This window comes from Miniopterus schreibersii, assembly GCF_964146895.1.
Source record: "Miniopterus schreibersii genome assembly, chromosome: 9".
In the NCBI taxonomy this organism is placed as follows: Eukaryota; Metazoa; Chordata; class Mammalia; order Chiroptera; family Miniopteridae; genus Miniopterus; species Miniopterus schreibersii.
The window spans coordinates 79,824,243-79,843,542 of NC_138118.1; the positions used below are offsets into that span (position 1 = coordinate 79,824,243).

Consider the following 19,300-nt stretch of genomic DNA (forward strand, 5'->3'; position numbering starts at 1 on the left):
GGCAATCCCTTCATCTGAAAAGGGGAGGAGGAGTTCGGTCTCCCTCCCTGCACTGTCTTGGGGTTGGGAGCATTGTATAAACAGTCAAAATCACATGGGAGGCGCTCTGGAAGCGAGTTTCAGGCATTGTTGGTGGAGAAAGAGCTTGGCCAAGAGCAGAGCGCTTTGAAAACCAACATTAGGGCGTTTGATAAACTTGCAGGACAGCCTGGAAGGCAGAGGAAATGCGTCTTCTTTCTGGTGAAACTAGAGGGGTGTGTGTGTTCAGAACCTTGTCTTGCTCAGTGGAAGCGAGGTTGTCCTCACACTGAGTGGGACCATCTCAGCCACCAAAAGGATTCGGGGATGGTAAGAATGAGAGGTTCCTGGTGCGATGACAACTGTGTGACATGAGATGACCCTCTCAGGGCTAAATTCTAGATCCACACTGAACAGTACAGAGGAGAGATATGGAAAGTCTCCAGAAAGAGCCAGGCAGGCCCGGGTGGCCATGATCAGGGGGCTACCTCACTCTTACTGATGCCGCTGGAGAAAGGATTGGCACAAACATACTGCTCGTAGCCTCTGGGACGTAAAATGCGTACAGTTAAGTTGTGCCTGTGACCAGGAAGGTGCAGGAGCGTTTAATTTGCCCAGAGCAAAAAGGATTTGGAACAGCGTAGGAAAAAAAGGAGTGGCCATTCCCAAAGGCAAAGGAGGGTGGAGTCCCCACCACACGTTGGGCGTATCCGTGTGTGCGTGTGTACATTCCAGCTGTCAGTCACCTTCATGTTCACCATCCCTTCCTTTCTCAGAAGAACCCTTGGGCGGGGGCCCTATTTTTACCCTCATTTTTTAGGAAGGGGCACCGAGGTTCGGGGAGCGTAAGGCCTGCCCAGCGTCACCGACAGAGCAGGTGGATCAGTAAGAGTTTACCGTCTTCTGCTCCAAAAGCCCACGTCGCTCGTAGCGGGCACGGCAGGGTACCCAGGATGGGGGACTTGGCGCCCCCGCCGCAGGCGTGGCAGGTACCGACACGCACTCACTGCTCAGGAGGAGTCGGACACGCAGGGGAGCTGGTTCTGCGGCTGCACAGGGCCGGGCAGGAGTAGGGTTACAGCTGTGAGCACTCGAAAGAGAGTTTCTATTCTTGAATTACAACTTATTAATGATTGAATTGTTTTCCATACAAACGACTGCCAAGCTCTTTGGCCCCCCGTCTAGTGTAGGCGCCAGTGGGTCTGAGGGCGCGGGCGGGGCCCTTCTCGTTGGGAGGCTGCAGGAGATCTCGGCCGTGTCGAGATCAGGGTCGGGAGGTGACCCGAGAGAGGGACGTTCTAGCAGGACCTCAGGGCGGCTGAGTCCTCTGACCCCGTGACTAACTCTGAGCCTCTTCCAAGGTGTTTACTAACGAGAGCCAGCGGCAAAGGCGGCGGGTGGAGCCGCCGGTCGGAAACACGGGGCACCGTTCAGAGGAACCGCGCCCGGGCGCAGGAGGGCCGATTCCCGCGGGGGCTGCCCAGGAACACTGCCACGGCTCGCTCCGCCAAGACGGTGCTTCCTGCCCCGGATTAGCTCTGGAGGCAAAAGCAGTGCTGCTTGAATACGTTTTTTAAAAAGAAAACGCTGTGTTAATTGCCGATTTCACGTTCTCTGTCGCCCATTCTCCTGGCTCACGGACAGGAGGAAACACAGGGCGCAGGCGGCACCGTGGTCCAGGTCACTGTCTGCTCTGGAGGGTCTTGGCTCGGGGACAGTTCACCCCGTGCAATTCGCGTGACGGTTCTGTGCAGGGCTAACACACCCGTAACACGCAGACACCCCCCCCCCCGCCCTGCCTTTGTCTGTCACGCGCAGGGCCTTCCCCTGAAGCGGGCACCGTGCCTGCATCCAGAGGTAAGACATCAGCTAATACGACGCGACGAACCCCAGAGAACAGCCTCCTTCATCCTTCGCAATCCCTCCACGCTGGAAAGGTAACCTACCACTGGAAACCGGAATGCAGACGTGGCTTCCCTTGGTGACATGCCCACCTCCTTGGCCACAGCTGACTTTGGGGCTCCCCAGGCCTCGGCAGACCCTGAGGTCCCCCGGCGTGAGCCCGCAGGAGCCCGGGTGGCTCCTCGAGTGCCAGCAGTCTTGGCTGGGTTGTGTACGGTCCGTGGGTATATTGGGAGGGGGTAACCTAGGAAATGGGATTACGACCCAGCCTTTCATTTTTAGCCAACACAACCGTGCCTAGAAAGAAAACGGATCTCAAGGCCCATGTGGTCACCTGTCAGTGTGGCCCGTAGCGCAGGAGTGAACCAGTGAAACGGTCCTGATCGCCATGACTGCTCTTCACTCTTTCCTGCGACAGCTGGCACCAGTTCCTCTTGGCTTTGTCACTCAGAGGAGCGAGAGTGCAGCGTCAGGTCTGTAACGGGCTGGGACGCCCAGCGACGGGGGGCGGGTGGATGCTCCCAGGGCGAAGGCTGCAGAGCAATTAGGCGGCGCGGCCTGGCCCGCGGGTCTTAGCGTGTGCAGGCCTCAAACACATGCTGTTGCGTGAGAAAGAGAAGCTGCAGAGCGGCACACGCAGCAGACATTGGCGCACATTTAAAGCCCCGCCAGGGAGGGTTCTGGAAAGATGATGGTGGGGGCAGATGAGTTTGGAATTTTGTTGAATCTCTAGCCAATCTCCCCCCACCCCCTCTCTGACATAAAACAACCCAAACCAAGATTGCTGATGTTCGAGGTACTAAGTCGGCCCCTTCTGACCCGTCACAGGAAATTTCAGTCTTCTGAGGTACCGAGGGGTCGGGGGGAGAGTGTCGGGATGGGAAAACCAAAAAACCATAGACAATAGTTACAACAAAACTAGGTCTCTCCCAGGCCCCCAAACACAATCAGACAAGGCAAAACCACACACAGCCACATGCAGTGAAGGCTACCAGCGTCTGGGTGGAAGAAAGTAGAGGGCAGCGATGGGATGTCGGATAAACCCAAGGCCAGGAAGATCCCCAAATAACTCAGGGACTCGGAAGTATCAGCTGGAAAGCACGGTGGGCTAGGTGGGCCTGTTGAGAAACAGCAGCTGGGACGGGGGCTTCGCTGGCTGAGCAGCTGAGCGCAGGGGCTCCAGGTGACACGCGCTGCGGGGCTGGAGTGGCCTGGGACCTACGTAGTTAAGAAACTGGTCCACTGGAGCGCCTTTGCAGGACAGGGACCCCAAGGAGAGGCTGCTGGGCTTGGAGTCAACATCGAGCGGGACAGAAGCAATGTAAATAGAGAAACCAGAAAAAGGGGGCAGGGCAACAGAGTCGGGAAATCTCAAAAACCGAGCTGCCCATCCCCCCCAGCACGACACAGAAGCAAGGCAAGCGGGGGCCCTGCGCGTTCAGAAACCCTACCCTGAACCACTTCTCCTTCTAAGAGTTTTGGGAAACGAATTTCATATAGAAACGAGCAGCAGAAATGTATGTAGGTCAACTCCCATACAAAGTTATTATAAGAAAAGAAGAGAGTACGGAACCGAAGCAAATCCCTGCAGATGGCCAACGCCAGCCAGAAAGTCATGCCCGAAGGGATTAAAACGTAATATTTCAAAATGAGCTCAGGAGCATTAATAAAATGATATGGACATGAAAGAACAGCAGAAATGAGGCTTGGAAAATCTCAGGCAAGGAGAGAAAGAACCCGGGGAGGAACGCGGGACTGTAAAACAAGCGGGGTCTCCGCTGGAGCGGCCGGAACGAGAAGGGGGGCGACGCTGATGTCCCAGGAGAGCTGGAAGGTGGAGGGAGGGAGGACGGCCAGACGCAGAAGAAGCGAAGAGACGGAGCCCTCAAGAGACAGGCAAAATGTCGAAGGGGGCAGAGAGGATTCAAGGCATGACTAGTAGGAATCCCCGAAGAAGAACCCTTCCAAACTTTCCTGAAATTGTGACAAATGCGCCTGAAGCCCCCTGTGGGGACAGCGCCCCGCGGGCCTTGGAGCCTCCGCGTCCAGCCGCTGACACCGAGGCGTGTTCTGGCTGCGAGGCTGAATTTCACGGGAGGGAGAAAATAGGTCCCTTGAACTTCCAGGCAAAAATAGACTTATAAGAAAAAGAAAGCTAGGATATCATTGGGCTTTTTAATAGCATACTTGAGGCACTCAGGGAAAGAAGTTGTGTGCCAAGGATCTTTATATCCAGAAAAACATTGACTTTCAAGTATAAAGGGCACAGCCAGCTTGTCATCAAACATGCAAGAGATTCAGGGAACATCTCCCATGAGCCCTCCTGAGGAATGAGCTCGAGACGACAGCTCGGCTAGACAGTCATCCTCCGAGGGGCTCGCGGTGAACATCAGTCACAGAGCGGCTGAGGAAGCTGACCTGGAATGAGAGTGGAAGGGAATGGGTATTGGATGTCACGGCTATGGGCGCAGGTAATAGAGCACGGTGATTAAATAAGAAACGGGGAAAGGATAGGCAAAAAACAATTCTAGCTGCTCTCAATGATTATAAAGCATATTAATGGTAGCAGCGTTAGGATTGATATCCGAGACTGTTCTGTGGGCAGTGAGGGATAGGTAAATGAGTAATTATGGGCTATTTTAATTCTATCAATCCCTCTGTCCTTGAGAATTAGGACTTAGAGTGTGGAAAGAAGCAGATAACAGCTATGTAGAGAAGAGATTAAGAAAAAAAAATTCTGTCGTTCTGAATTTGGATTTGAAGTGTCAGAATGAACTCATTAGATATATTATTTTAAAATGAGACATGTAAATGTATATATGTGTATTCCTATCAGTGTCTACTGAAGAGGCCTAGAAAGAATGGTCAGCTCAATAGTGATGAGCATTCCTAGGCCCCCAGATTGTGGTCTTAAAATATTGTTTCTCACCCAAAGAAACCCGGGCTTCTAAGGGAAATGATTGATTTCGAGCCTGGGGCTGGAAATGTGCAAGATAGAGTTGTAACACTTTGTCACACCAGTTAGTGAGGTGACTTAGGCTCATGTCAAAGGCCTCCGGAGCCAACTAGAAGAGGTTCCCACGGGTCAGAGTTGGGACAATTTGAGCTTCAAAAGGCTATAATTGAAATAGACTCAAACTCATCAAATATGTATAAATTCATGAGTGCATAATGATATTTTAAAGAAAGCTAATTGAATACTTTGGGATGATAATATAAAGGCAATGAATTATTTGAAAACTGGCAAATAAAGCAAAAGAATTAAGTATTTATCCTGCCTTCCCTAGTATGAACACTACCAGTAGGGACTATGGGAGAAAAAAGTCTTTAAAATATGATGATGAGGAGAGGAACTGTCTCTGATATACTTCAATTACTAAATGACATATAAATGATAGATTAAAACAGCACCATTTGCAACCTCCTGTGAACTAATAGGTCTGGTCATTGAGCATCACAGCTGCTAACATCACAAAAAGAGAAAAAAGAAAACCACTTATGATGGCCTCCTGATGAAAGAAAACACCATCACTTATAGTCTCGCCAAAGAAATCAAACTGGAGTCGGATCAAGTCTCTGGATGCAGCTGCCCATTTCCAGGGAAGACAGAGCAGAGACACATATTCGATTATGCCAGGGATGCCATCAGCAAAATCCAGACTATGGGAAACTCTTCAAGGCAAATGCCACAGCTCACTTACAACGAAAAGGAAAGGATGGAAAGGACACTTACGGATTCAAATTGACGCAAAGGACACACCAAAAATTTTAAAACTGGTCAAGACGATGGTGCCTGGGAATGCCCGCTTGGGTGATAACACTATAAAGCAATGCAAGGAAGTGACTGCAGTGAAACTCAGGACCCTGCTCTTTTAGGGGGATGGGGGGACATGATGGCATCGGCGTGTGGCTGGGGCTTCTGGGGTGGCTGCCTCTCTGTTCCTTCTTGACCTCAGCTATGTTTACAAAGGTGTTAAAAGCATACATTTACTTTGTGTCATTTTCTACATTTGTTTTACCAAGAAAAGGTTAAAAAAATCACCCACAGAACAACACTATCCACTGGGTATGGATTCATACGAGTGGGCGTGAAAGTATAAAAACAGTCCCATTAAGTTCAAGTGTGTGGTTCCCGCTAGAGAGGTGGGAGAATGGAACTGGTGGTCGGGGGGACCAAAGGGTGTTTCAAGGTTACCGTAATTCAACCAAAGAAAGATCTGATGTATGGTATTTACCAGGCAGGTAGCTGCACAGTCTCTCCATGGAGGCCTGGACTGTGGCGTTGTGCACGCGAGCCAGCTGTTCAATCACAGACACCACCACCACACAGCCTGGAAGAGAGAAGACCGTGTCAGCAGGGCCACAGAGAAACCTGTGCTGGGCAGTCCAGGGAAAGAGAGGGGACGTGTGTGTCCTTGAGAACACAGACCTTTCCAGAACAGAGAACTTATGTTCACCTTTGAGAATCTACTGTGGGCATAATTCACTGTGATTTGTAGTGAAGCATGAAGTGTGATGAGAAGATCACGGGCTTAGGGTTGGAAAGACTGGTTGTCGGCCCAGTTTTGCCACTTGTAAGCTGTGTGACCTTGGGGCAGTCCGTGAATGTTGCTTTATTTCTGTTTCCTTTTGGTCACGTGGGAGGAAGACGTCATTTAAAGGAGCTCGTGCAAGGATTGAGTCTTGAGCTTAAATCTTGGACTTACCATCCAGGCTGTGTGAGCTTTAGTCTCCTCCCTGCAGAAGAGGTAATGATCCCGTGGGGCTGCTGTGATGATTAAATGCGATAACAGTGCAGCCGCGCATGCCTTGGAAAGCCTAACGCTATTGTAAAATATTATTTCACCTCACAGCCACAGAGCACACGGCTCAAAAGCAAGTACTCATATAATGGGTGTCTAGAAGGAACCTTGGATTAAGTGAAAATATATGCCTTCAGCTACCTTGACATGTGATAAGTGTCAAAGCCAAGAATCGCTAGGCTGGAACTCCTAGAAGGTTCTATCACCAGCCTTGACCTCCTGAACTACTGGGGAGGGGACTCTTTCTTCTATATACAAAGGTTGGTGGGTCCAAGATCAGTAAGTCTGTGGGAGGACATTGCCAGGCCTCACTGAGACAAGAGGGATGGCACTTATTAGCAGAGGCTGGTTTCCAAGGAGGCAAAAGAAAGCTTCCACCCAAAATGAGGATCCAGGGTGTCTGGCTCAGCAGTGAGCTCACTATCATCCATCTGCTCAAGGAGCTGGGGACCCAGATTCCCGTGCAAGGGAAATTTCCACCAGGATTCCACGAGGAAAGGCGGCGGGTAGCAGATGTGAATGGTACCACTGGGCATTGCCAGACAAAGAAGCCAAACCTTCTGTGAAATGAGGGCCTGGCAACGGAGACTGAGAGACCTCCGCCTTCCTGGACACTGCAGCATCCAACAAGGCGTTGGCATCCGCTGTTCTGTGCCCTCGGATGAAGCTGGGCAGAGCTGGGCTTAGCAAATCCGAGACAGTGTGATCGTGAGAGCCACAACCTTGCTGCCCTGAGCAGCTCCCTGCTGGGGCATTTATCAACATCAGCTATCAAGGTCAACTAGATGCGCTTTTAACCTAGTCCATGCACTGAGGGTTTCATTACCTTGCCATGAATTCAGTAGCTGAAACTTATTAGCACTTTATGGTCTGGAAAGCATTTTCATATGTATTTTATTATTATTTTTAAATAAAATTTAAAAAATACAGATGCAATGCAATCTCATTTTGGAAAATTAAAAAAAATATATAGAACAGTATAAAAAAGATAAACATCACTGAAATCACCCAAAGATAAACCAATTTCACTTTTATTTTAAATACATAAAATATGTTTAGTATATGTGAATATTTTCAATACTTATAACACAAGTTTACAGCCCTACTTATGTCTCTGCGGATTGCCTGTTAAGGTAGGTAGAGCTAAATAGATGTTAGCAGCAATTGAAAAACAATTATGAATAATTATGTTGCGATGTGCTAAGAGTCTGCAGTGTGGTTTGTTTGAAAAGGGGGAGGCTTTGAAATAAGAAAACTTGGTTTCCGTTACAGACTCAGCCACTTACAAATGGAGTGACTTTGCACAAGTGACTACCCTCTGGAGCTTCATGTTTAAGAGTTGAGAGTTAAACCGTAAATTCCCGAGGGCGGGAACGGGGGTCTTACTCTCACTCCGAGTGCCTGACATGGGGCCTGGTTTGGAGCAGGGGGGCCAGGCTTGGAGCCAGATGTTTGCTGACTTGAAGTGAGCTCACAGGGGAGCCAGCCACCTGGGTGACAGTGCCCTTGTCGGTTGCTGGGGTCCCCATGGGAGAGGCTTGGCAGGTGCACCTGCTGTTGTGCTCTGGCTCAGTCATCTCGCCCACAGGGTTGTTTGCTCTGTTCCAGCCTCATTACAGGATGTGGTTCCGCTGCTACTCTGGCGTGAAACAGCCAGTGCCCCTTCCGGAGCCAGACAGCAGATTCTAGAGCAAACGGCCCCCACGTGCGGCTCAGGGCGAAGAAGCACGCAGTGGGGCAGGGCGGGGATCTTGCACAGTCATCGCCTCGCAGGGCGTCGCGTCAGTGAACTGCAGCACTGGACGCCCAGAGATGGGACTTTAAGAAAATCTAAGGCAGAGCAAGTGGGAGAAAAGGGGTTCCCAGGAAAGAAACAAGACTGGGAGCCGGAAAGAGCATGGTCTCTTTCGCCATTTCTTTCACAATTTAATTAGTAGCAAGTTTTCTCTCTCACTGGTACCTAGAATTTTACAATGAGTGACAAAGTAGGCTCGGTGAGGTGCACGACTTGGAAACCCACCGTTGGTGTAGTGGAGGAGGAGTGGACGAGTGGGGAGCACAAGGGGACTCTCCTGGGGACTTTCCTCGGGGAGGCTCCATTCAGCCCCAGCACATGTATGTATTTGTTTTAGACCACGGCTTGGAAGGGTGAATAAGCGGGCATTGTGCTCAGGACCAACCTGTGCTCTGTACTTAAAATTTCAGGCTTTTCTTTCACTCATAAGAATCTTGCCAAGGGTTCTTTTTTTTTTTTTTTTTAATTTTTTAAAATTTTAATTTAAAAAAAACCGCTTTCATTGATTTTTAGAGAGAGAGGAAGGAAGAGGGAGAGAAACATCAATGAGAGGGAAACATTGATCGTCTGCCTCCTGCACGACCCCTACTGGGGACTGAGCCCAAAACCCGGGCCTGTGTCCTGACCAGGGATCAAACCGGTGACCTCTTGGTGCCTGGGACGATGCTCGGCCAACTGAGAGACACCGGCAGGGGCTTGCCGAGGGTTCTTATGACTTTCCTGGCTCCTTAGCAGTGCTGGCTAAGACTGGAAATTGTTAGATAAATAAAAGGAGCCCCAAAGAAGCTAAGTCAGCTGTCTCTGAAGGTCGGATGGATCTTGGCACCATCATCACTCTGCCCATGAAAAGTTGTTATGATCAAAAGGACCCGGGAGAAAGCAGGTAATGGGGCTTGAAATATGGAAGCACCCAGGCCGGGCTCGGCTTTGATTAGAGCTCTGCTCCCCGCCCGCCTCCGCCCACTTCCAGGGGCGCAGCTCCTCCCCCGGCGGATTGCTCATTTACGGTCCACAGTGAGGTGTGTCGGGCTCCCTTCGTGGCAGGAACGGAGAAACTGACTTTGCTCTTGCTCCTAATAAGAGGCTGCCCTGCCTTGACAAGTTAAGGAATGCTTTCCCTTGGAGAGATGCATGCGCAGAGTCATTTCTCCGCTACGGACGAGTCTCTGGCTGCTAATAAAAGGCCGGGCTCCGCTAAAGTGAATTTGTCCAAGCGACCGTTCATTTAGGGAGCGATGACAGCGGGTGAGGGCTATGCATTTTCTCAGCGGTCACCATCTGAAACCTCACGTATGGAAAGTCTCTCCTCACCTGGCATCTGGAAATGAGTATCACAGAAGCTGACACTCTTGGTATTGTAGGAAGAGAAGCGAAGGAGCCCGAATAAAAACACCTGCCCCAAAGATCTGCCTCTGGACACACAGGCAGGCTGCAGGCTGTGCTGCAGAAGCCTTCGGGGGGGAGACAGGACCCTTGGGGCCCTGATTATAATGGTACCTGCGCTGGCAGGAAGCGCAGCCAACCGCGGGGGACCAACGTTGGTCCCCATGTGCCTGAAGCCCACACTTCACTGGAAAGCTCTGAAAGCATCTGGCAGCTGGGAGAGCCTGGCTCCCGGAGACTGCACCTCCTTTTCGATCCTGAATGGGAGCCGAAGTCATTTGTCACATGGCTAGAGTGTCCTCACAGCTGTCAGAGTGTTCTGCATACATTAGCAGCTCATTGGGGTTCACAGAGATGGAGGAACCATTGCTGGAGCGGGGGCTGGGGCACAGTGTGTGTCGAGTGAGACCCTTCTAGACGCCGGCCCTGGGCCGGGCTCTGGCACGTGCTGAGGACACACTGATGTGGTTCCTGCCTTCTGAGAGATTCTATTCTCTTAGGGACTGGTGATCCTAAGTAAGCAAACACGATTGTGAATAATTTTAGATACAGTGACAGAGGGTAATGCGCGGGGTGGTGTAAACCTTCTTAGCTAGAACTGATGGAGAAAGCTTCTCGGGAGAATACGAAAAATTATAGTTCATAGAGCGGAACAGAGAAAGCAGAGCGAGGGCCTGGGGCAGGCTTCGCAGGCAGGGCCGTCAGTGCCCGCTTCAGGGTCATGAACCGGTGCCAGGACCCAGCGGCGGGAGATGGTGCAGGGCTGGGTGGAGGCCAGGCCGTGGCTGCGGAGACGGCCAGAGATGGGGACCCGTCCTGAGAGCAATGGGAAGTCACGGGTGGTCTGGAGGGGGCTGCTCCAATCCGATCTGTACCTTTAAAAGCTCATGCTGGCTGTCGGGGGAGGAAGGAGCTTAGGGGGCAAATGAAGGAGCAGGGAGATGAATCGGGAGACTACTTTGGTCCTGGAGGAAGATGATGGCGGGTTGGCTAGAGAGATGTGTGGCGGTGGGGACAGAGGAGAATGGACAGATTTGGGGTCTATTGTGGAGGTTGGCCTGGTAGGATTTATTAATGAGTTGACGAGAAGTGTGAAGACAAGTGAGAATCGGAATGGCTTTTTTGTTTCTGCTTTGGGCCCGGGGAGGTGTAGCGCCCAGGTCTTGGAGCCACATCACACCTGGGTTTGGGTCCCTGCCTCCCTGTTGGACCAGCATGAGTTTGTCAAGCATGTCTCCTCTCCAATGTCCCTTCACAAGCACTGAGATTCTGTTCTCCTCAGATTTCCCTGGTTGGGTGGGAGCAGGAAATGGCTTTGTATTTTGTAATTTTAACCAACAACCATCATCCCAGGCCTTTCTCATGTTGGTGAAAAGAAAAGGAAATAAGAAAAGGTATGAAAATCATCACCTAAAATGATCCAAATGCCAGCCCTGTTCCCCTAAGATGTTGGCTACCGAGCCAGAGATGGTAGCACCCAGCCCAGGTGGGAACAGGGCACCGCTATCCTTACTACTGGCGCAGAGTAGGTGTCTAACAATTGTTAGCTTCTATCTCACCTGCCGAGTCCACCATTCAGCAAAGATATATTCTCCATAAACTCTTTTCAAAATAGAGAAGCTCATGAACTTATCTTCAAAAAACATTTTGCAATATCAGCAATGTTTTTAGCTTTTCTATGGTTGAATTTTTTTTTTAATTGCAGGTATCTAGTATTTTCACTACTTTTGGGAAGACTGGGCTCTGTGGCCTAACTCAGCCACCACCTGGAACATCATTTTATGAGAAAATGCTCAGTGGGTTCCAAACTACTGCCTTCCCCAAGAACACTGGCCGTGAGAGAGGCGCGATATCGGATGACTGCTGGTGAGAACAGGGCTGAGGGCATTCGGGAGTGAGCAGGGCCCAAGCAAGGGCAGTGAGAGGCCGTGAACAGGCTGTGCTGAGAGGTATAGGATGGTTGGCTTGGCTGGTTTAGAAATACATAAAACATTAATAAAAAAGAAATGAGAGTGAAGACACCAGGAGCCATTCCATCCTGTCACTGATTCAACACATACGTAGGAGCACCTACTATGTGCTCAGAAGCTTGAGGAGACAAAGGTAAGAGAAGTCACAGACCAGTAGGAAAGACTGATGACAAGGAGAACCATCTGGTCTTTGCAACCTGTAAGTGCTGGGGTGCAGGGACCTGCTAGAGCTTTGGGGCCACAGAGGAGGAAGGAACTTAACTCTGTCCCAGGCAACCAGTGACTGTTTCTGGGGGAGCTGAGCATTAAGGAATAGGAGGACCTCGTTTAACGGAAAAAGGCAGGAAAGGCCTTTGGGAAGAGAGTAAGAGCATTTTTTAAGACTTGCAGGTGAGAAAGAAAAGAATTGGTCAAGACTAGAGCCCAGGGATATGGGAAAAGAAGAGCGAGAGAGATAGGAAGGGGCCAGATGGCGAAGGGCCTGGAAGGTCAGACCAGCACAGGCTTCGTGCTGTAGAGTCCAGAGTGGAGACCAATGGCTTTCAGACATTTTGCTCTGTAGCCCCTAAAAGAAAAACAGCTATGTACCCCTTCCACATTTTAATGGATGCAAAGGGTATAATTCCAGGCTGACTGTAAATATTACAGTAGAAATAATACATGAATCTTCTATATGTATCCCAGTAAATCTAAATACTATAGAGATTTATATTTATTCTTATCTACTTAAAAATATTTGATTAAATGTTGATAATCCCTCTCCTTGAATTCATATTTCAATAAAAAGTCTACTGCCTTGCATTTTCCTTCAATTATTGAATTTTATCCCAACGTAACATACTTTTATTGTTGAAAGTATTTTATTGACTACACTACTTCTTAACATTAAAATAGGTATAAAATTTAAGTAAAAATTTTAATTTCTTGTTAACATAACATCTAAGTATTAAAAAATTCTTCTGGATAGAGTTTCCTTTATGAATAAAATTAACTTACCAGAATAATATGTATTGCCAATCTGGTAAACAAGTCTTAAATAATAAAGGTACATTCTTATTGAAATTACATCTCTTAATGAGATGGTTAGGCCTTTCAATTAGTACCCATATCTGCTGAAAAATATTACTTATTCACGTAAAGTGACAAGGTTCAGAATCACGTCTGTTCCCATTTCATTTTAAGAAGTAAGTGCTAAGAAAACACATTTACTTAACTAAGTCAATGGGAATGAAAGGACTTTTGATATAGCAAAGTCACTTAATGCATTAACTCCTCAGTTAGATATCAAAAATCTTATGAGTGATCTGTCTTCGAGAATTATCTCAAATGATCTATCATCACTTGACAACTCTATTAGATTCCCATTCAATCGCATCGAAAGCAAAGCACAAGAAACCACCTGACTTGCAAAAGCGTTTGTTATCTAGTCACTTTCTCAATTTCTGGGAAATACAAGAAATGTTTTGCAAAGACTTATCTTATAATTATGTCTGTTACAATTTCACTTGGAGAGACCTTGTTCAAACCTAATGTACTCAGAAAAAATTGGGAAGCTGAGCCATTACTTTTTTCAATGCACTTTTGCCTGCACGGTATTTTAAGTAAAATCTTTTATCTTAATGCGCGCTTCGTATATATTTTTGTCGCATGTTGGCTCTGCAGAATTAGCTCATTAGGTTGTGAAAAAATGTCCTCCACGTAAATCTCAATGGCCTAGTCAGGTCTTTGACATGTAAGTGGCGAGATGATGAAACGTCTTCTCGGCCAGCAGCGGTGGCTTGCGAACAAGTGTTCAGTTACCGAGAAGCAGAGAAAGTGAAATTTCTGTATATACAAATTGTGATCATACATTTGCAACCCTCTCTGCTGGCTGTGTCTAAATATTCCTTATTTTTGCCAGTGACACTGTCATTTTGCCATTCACATTGGCTTGAAACCATAGAACACCTCTTATTATTTAAACTATAATGTCACCTCCGACCCTCTGTTAGGGTGTGGGGGTGGGAAGAAGGGTGGGTAGAAGGGTTTTTAACTGAGTCTGAAGGCATTTTATATATGTAACCAAACACGAATGAGGGGGAAAATGTGTGCTTTTCTTTCACATTTTGTAAGACTTCCCGAGCACCAAACAGTGCTAAAAAAATAAAAATAAAAAAATCCTCAATGAATTAATTTTAATGTCAATGACTTTGGAACATAAGGATTACTTTGCCCCTAAATCACCCATGTAAAGAAAATGTTTTGGAAAAAATAATTAATTCGATAATATTTGAAAAGTGGCAGAAAGGGCCCAGTAGGATCAGGTTTGCTTAGTGATCAAATGGGATGTACAGCTCAGTGCGAATGAACTATGATAAATTGAAAAAGGGATGCTTGGGGCTTCGCCCAGCTTAGTTCTGAGGCTGGACTCTGTTCAAGATCATGTCTTCTGACCAGGTCTGCTGTTTGGTTCCCAGGGCGCAGGTTCCCTGTGGGACGGGAGCTAGTTGTTTATGGTGGGGAGGTTGACTCAGTCCCTCAGTAACATCTGTGTGGCTCCTTTTGGAGTATCTCCAGTCCCCATGACCCCCCCCCTTCTGTGACAGCTGGCCCCTCCCTTATGACCTTGGCAGCCACGTCTCTACTGGGAGGTGTTCTCACTCCCACCTGCCTCTTACCCGGCAGATTCTTTCTGCTGGGAAGTTGATTGGCAGCCAGAACAGCAATCCGTCTCTGTGTGGACTGAACTATTACATGCGATCTCTGGACTGTGAGAGCCACAGTTGGTCGAAGGGCCAACCTTCTAGCCACCTTCCTCTCACAATGCACCAAACATGTGAGTGAAGCTGTCTTGGATCATTCCAGAACCACCGATCTTCCATCTGAATCCCACTTAGTGACCTCTGTTAATCCTACATGGAGCGGAAGAATCACTAGCCAGGCTCCAAAACATCCTTGACCCACCACATTACGATATAACGAGATGGTTATGTTTTAAATATTTTGTTGTGCATCCATAGGCAACCAGAACAACCCCGTCCTGGATCCTTTCAGCACCCCCTTTGAGTTCTCTGTGCCTCATTAGGAATGGGCAGGGAGGGGAATGCATATCTCAGGTCTGCTTTGAAGCAGTGGAGGCCCAATATCTCAGACAACTTGCCTAAATCTAAACATCTAATTTGTGACCATCCTAGAAGTAGACCTTGTTTCACTTAAGCCTTTCCTCAGGCATATCTCCACTAGATGGGCTTGAGGGTCTTGTTTGGAGAAATGAAATGGTGGTAAATAATTATTTGACAAAACTGAATGGTGGGTGAGGATGGCCTCCTCGACATGGTTCTTGGGAGTCACTGACCTCTGCTTCCAGGACTCCCAGGGAATCTGGGTCTGAAAGTTTTAATTTAAAAGGAGACTTTGGCATTAGAGGTATGTTCACGATCATGTGTAATTACCCGGGGTCATGGTTTTCTGAGAAATAGGACTAATTTAGATATTTTCTGTGCTGTCTCTAGAAATAATGTGTCAGAATCTGAGTCCAGATTTTCCATTGGTAAGATGTGGCCGTCATGCTTACACTTTGGGTTCTTTTTCTGAGTGTTCGTTGAATAATTGCTACCAGGAGTTCTGAGTCTCCTTGGCTCCAACGACTGACCCACGAAAACGCCTGCCACTGTCTGGAAGCTCCAGGGGTAATATGAATATCAATGGTCTTTCCTACTTTTACTCCTCTCCAAAAGTAGTCCCCAAAACCAAAAAAAATATCAGGAACTTGGAAATAAAATACTTCAGTGAAAGATGAAAGAACCGTATCTCAGTGAATGTTTGATGTTTCCAGGTGACCGTCTTATGGTCGGCAACCTGGGTTCCCTGAGAGAAAGGGGAAACTGAGGTCCTCCAGTCCTTAGCTTGTGCAAATGCTCCAAATTTACATGCACGGCCTCAGTTCTCACAGCGTCCCTGTGAGGGGGGGATTGTGTTTCATCAATAGGAACACGGAGTCGTGGGAGGGTTAAGTAACAGGTTAACACAAGGCCTCACAGACAGGGAGGGATCGAGCACAGGGGAAGGGGTGGGAGGGTGGGGACTCGGGTCTGTCTGAGCCCAAAGTCCATCTTCTCTCTACTGGCCAGGCTGCCTCTGTCCTTGCAAAAGGGGGTAAGAATGCCAGGCTCTTGCGGTTGCCAGTCTCGGGGAGGGGAGCTTCCAGCTGCCAACGCGGTGGCAGACTTTTACGGCTAATTGGAATTAGCAACTGCACAGAGCGCTTCTCCCCACACCTGCTGTGTAGTGCGAATGCTCACTCTGAGGCTCGGAGTTTTCCACGTCGGTGAGGTTATTGGTGTCTTACTTGGAATCTCACAGCTATTGATGTCATTCAATAGGCGATCGTCTATGCAAGCAAAGTTATTTGACCCCATTGTTATATCCACATATAAATATGCAAAATGTTTACGTACCTAAGCAGGTGTGCCCTGTGGAGGGCCTGGCACGGGGCCGGTCCTCGTAGGCTGGAGAGGCCAAGGTGTAAAAGGGCAGGAGAAGGAGCACAGGAGCCGCCCAAAGGCCTTTCCGGGGGGACTTCATGTCCGGCTCCGCACCAGGAGAGGCCGGCCCGGCTGCAGACGCCGCTGGCTGAGCGAAGTGCAGGCCGCAGAACCGAGCAGCCTCTCTCCCTCCCCTTCTCTTCCGTCCTTGACGCACACACCGCACTCACAGACACGCTTTTCAGTAAGTGTGAAACCAATGAAGACACACAAACACAGAGTCACTTGTCGCTACGGCAGATCCTTGACAGAGCCTCTGAGGCCCCAGGGAGAGCTGGACGGGGTCCTGCTCTGAGCTAAAAAGTGCCAGAAAAGGAAAAACCCCAAGTTGCATGAGGCAGAAACGCCCTCTTCTGTGCTTGCCGGCTGAAGTCAGCTGCGGAAACCTCAGGAACCCCGAGGCTGGGGACTCTTCCTGGGGGTGGTTAGGGGGCACTTCTCCTTTCGTTTTTGCAAAACTAGACTAAAACCAAAACTGCAGAAAAACACACACACTAAAGCCACACACACACAACCCTGCAGCAATTGCATCAGCAATGCCCACAGGCTATAGGAAGGATAACTTATGTCCACGACTTACTTACTTCTGCTCTGAACAGCTGTATGTGGTGAGGTTGGGCTCCTTATTTGGTTGCTGAGGACCAGGCTGGTCAACTAGTTATTTCCTCTAGAGAAGGTGGATTACTCTTCAAAGGGCCACGTTTCCTCCAGGCCTTTCACTCGGCGTGCGAGGGAGCAAGGCAATGGCGGGAGTCAGCGTGGCCGTGTCAGGAAAAACAGGCGCCCGAGTGAACCAAGTCGAGTTTGCCTGGTGTGCAGGACGCGCGCCTCTCTCCAGAACGTCCCGGTGCGTCTGCGTTCCCCCTGGGGTTGATTTCTGCATTTTTAAGATTTTAGGTTTTGAAGATGAGAACTGGATGCTGTTTTTCTGGAGAAAACAAACAAGCAAAAGGGAACCAGATCATTGATCGGGGGAAGGCAATCTAAGTGCTTTGTTTTCTACAACAGGACACAGCAGTCACAGTCATTCTCATGCAGAATGAGGGAGCTGGGCCAAAGGGCCACAGTCTAGGTAACCGAGGGACTCGTAGTCTTCCTGCTTGGGCTATGAGGAGAGCTTATTATAAACTTCAGAAAATATTATTAATGGAACTTGGTAGGGGTCCTTCCTCCCCTCTCCTCCCCTCCCTTGACCCCCCCCCCTCCAGCTTTTACATAGGAATAGTATTGTGAGTAGCAGGCGGAATTTTAGACTTGTATTCTTTCTAGGATGTAGGAAATACCAATTTTTATTTAAGCATTAAACCACCACCAGTGTATTAAATCTCAATCCATGGAGGAATTATCACACCCCGGAGAGCCTCCCTTCTTGGGCACCAGCACAAGTTGGGCCGACTGACTCCATGAGTGTCCTTGGTCATCGCGGGCCCGTGGATTCCTCCGAGGCTGAGCTCCTGGTTCTCCATGTCCCTGACCCTGTGGCCAAGGGGAGCTCTGGAGGTCACCAGGACCACCGCAGGGGCCAGGGCCCAGAGAAGCTCTAGAGACTTCCTGGGGAGGCAGGGTAGTGGAATGATGGCAAAGAGAAAGACCCCTGTTCAAAAAGCCATCCCTTGTTTACTGCCGAGTCATGTGTTAGGCAGCGAGGGGACCGCCCCACGCTGCAGTCTGCTTCTACTGGGATGATAATATGTGTCTACAGGGCTGCTGGGAGGACGGCCGCAGATGATGCATCTAAACCACAACGCGGTGCACCTGGCGAGAAGTCCGTGCTGCGTGGGGCGAGGCTCTGGCTGGTATCCCAGGACCCCGGGATGAGTGGGGTAAAATCTGCACCGAGGCTGGGCCAGGCTTCCGGAGGCTTCTAAGACACCCGTGGTAGCTGGGGGCCAAGACGTGGGGAAGCGGCATGGAGCAGACGGGGCACCCCGGGAGCACAGTCTCATTGGTTGACCCGGGTGGGTGAGGAATCTTCGGCGGCCTCCAGAAGAGCACGGGGCACAGGCGCTGGGCCTCCTGAAATCCTCCTGGTGTAAGTTTATAGCTCCGAGCAGGCCTGCAGAATCTCAGGGTGGGAGGAATGTCACGCGCAAAGGCTGTGTGCCAATGTCAGGCTCCAGGCCACAGGGGGTGAGTCACCCAGGGAGATGGTGGCCTGAGACAACGGCTGTGCTCAGGCTTCAAGGACACACCGGGCACTCCTGGCTGAACCGGGCAGCACCGAGCAGGTCCCTTGCCATTTCCAGGGGTGAGATTTCTCAGCTGCAGGGGTATGTCAGTGCCCGACACATAGTAGGTCTTCCATAAATGGACGTGATCATGAAGATAACTTGAAGGGTGGGTTCGTACTGGGCAGGGTTAAAGAGGAACCCAGAGGTCAGGGAGTGATTTTGCCAACTGTGCCGAAGCCGGTGCATGTGCCCATTCACAAGACAGAACCTGCTTCCTGTCCCCGAGGTGAGGGCTCCTCCGCCGGCACAGGTGGGTGTCCCTCAGCCTGGCTGGTCCCATCTTCCCCGACGGGTCTGCCTCTTCACTGAGCACTGAGTGCAGACGACCCAGGTCTCTGCACAGCCTGCTGAAAGGCCCTGACCTACCTCCTTGTGGTTTATATCAACTAGCTGGGCCCTGAACGATGTCCCTAGAGGGCCCCTGCCTGCTAGATGCTCCAATTCCGATCTCACAATCTGCGTTTGAGAATGAGGTTCTTCCCTGAAACACTTTGGCACTCACTTTGCTCAGACAGCAAAGCACAGTCTGTCCGTCTGCAGCAGAGGCTGAGGGTCCACAATTCCCAAATGTTTCCCCCCGGTCCTGGCTTGTCTGGTCTGAATATACTTCCAAAGTCGTTTCTGACCTGCACTCGCCTCAACCATCTCATTCACAGCAAGCTCCTTAATCAGAAAG

The 19,300-nt window shown here is 49.5% G+C and overlaps 1 protein-coding gene across 1 annotated transcript in view; it reads right to left on the reverse strand.

Moving 5' to 3' along the window:
* Nucleotides 1-16,707, reverse strand: part of AOAH (acyloxyacyl hydrolase) — a 94,378-nt gene extending 77,671 nt beyond the window's left edge. The window contains 2 exon segments of the mRNA XM_081146825.1: nucleotides 6,156-6,251; nucleotides 16,307-16,707. Of these exon segments, the coding sequence (XP_081002951.1) occupies nucleotides 6,156-6,251; nucleotides 16,307-16,433 (223 nt within the window). The 5' untranslated portion in view covers nucleotides 16,434-16,707.
* Nucleotides 16,708-19,300: the final 2,593 nt, after the last annotated feature.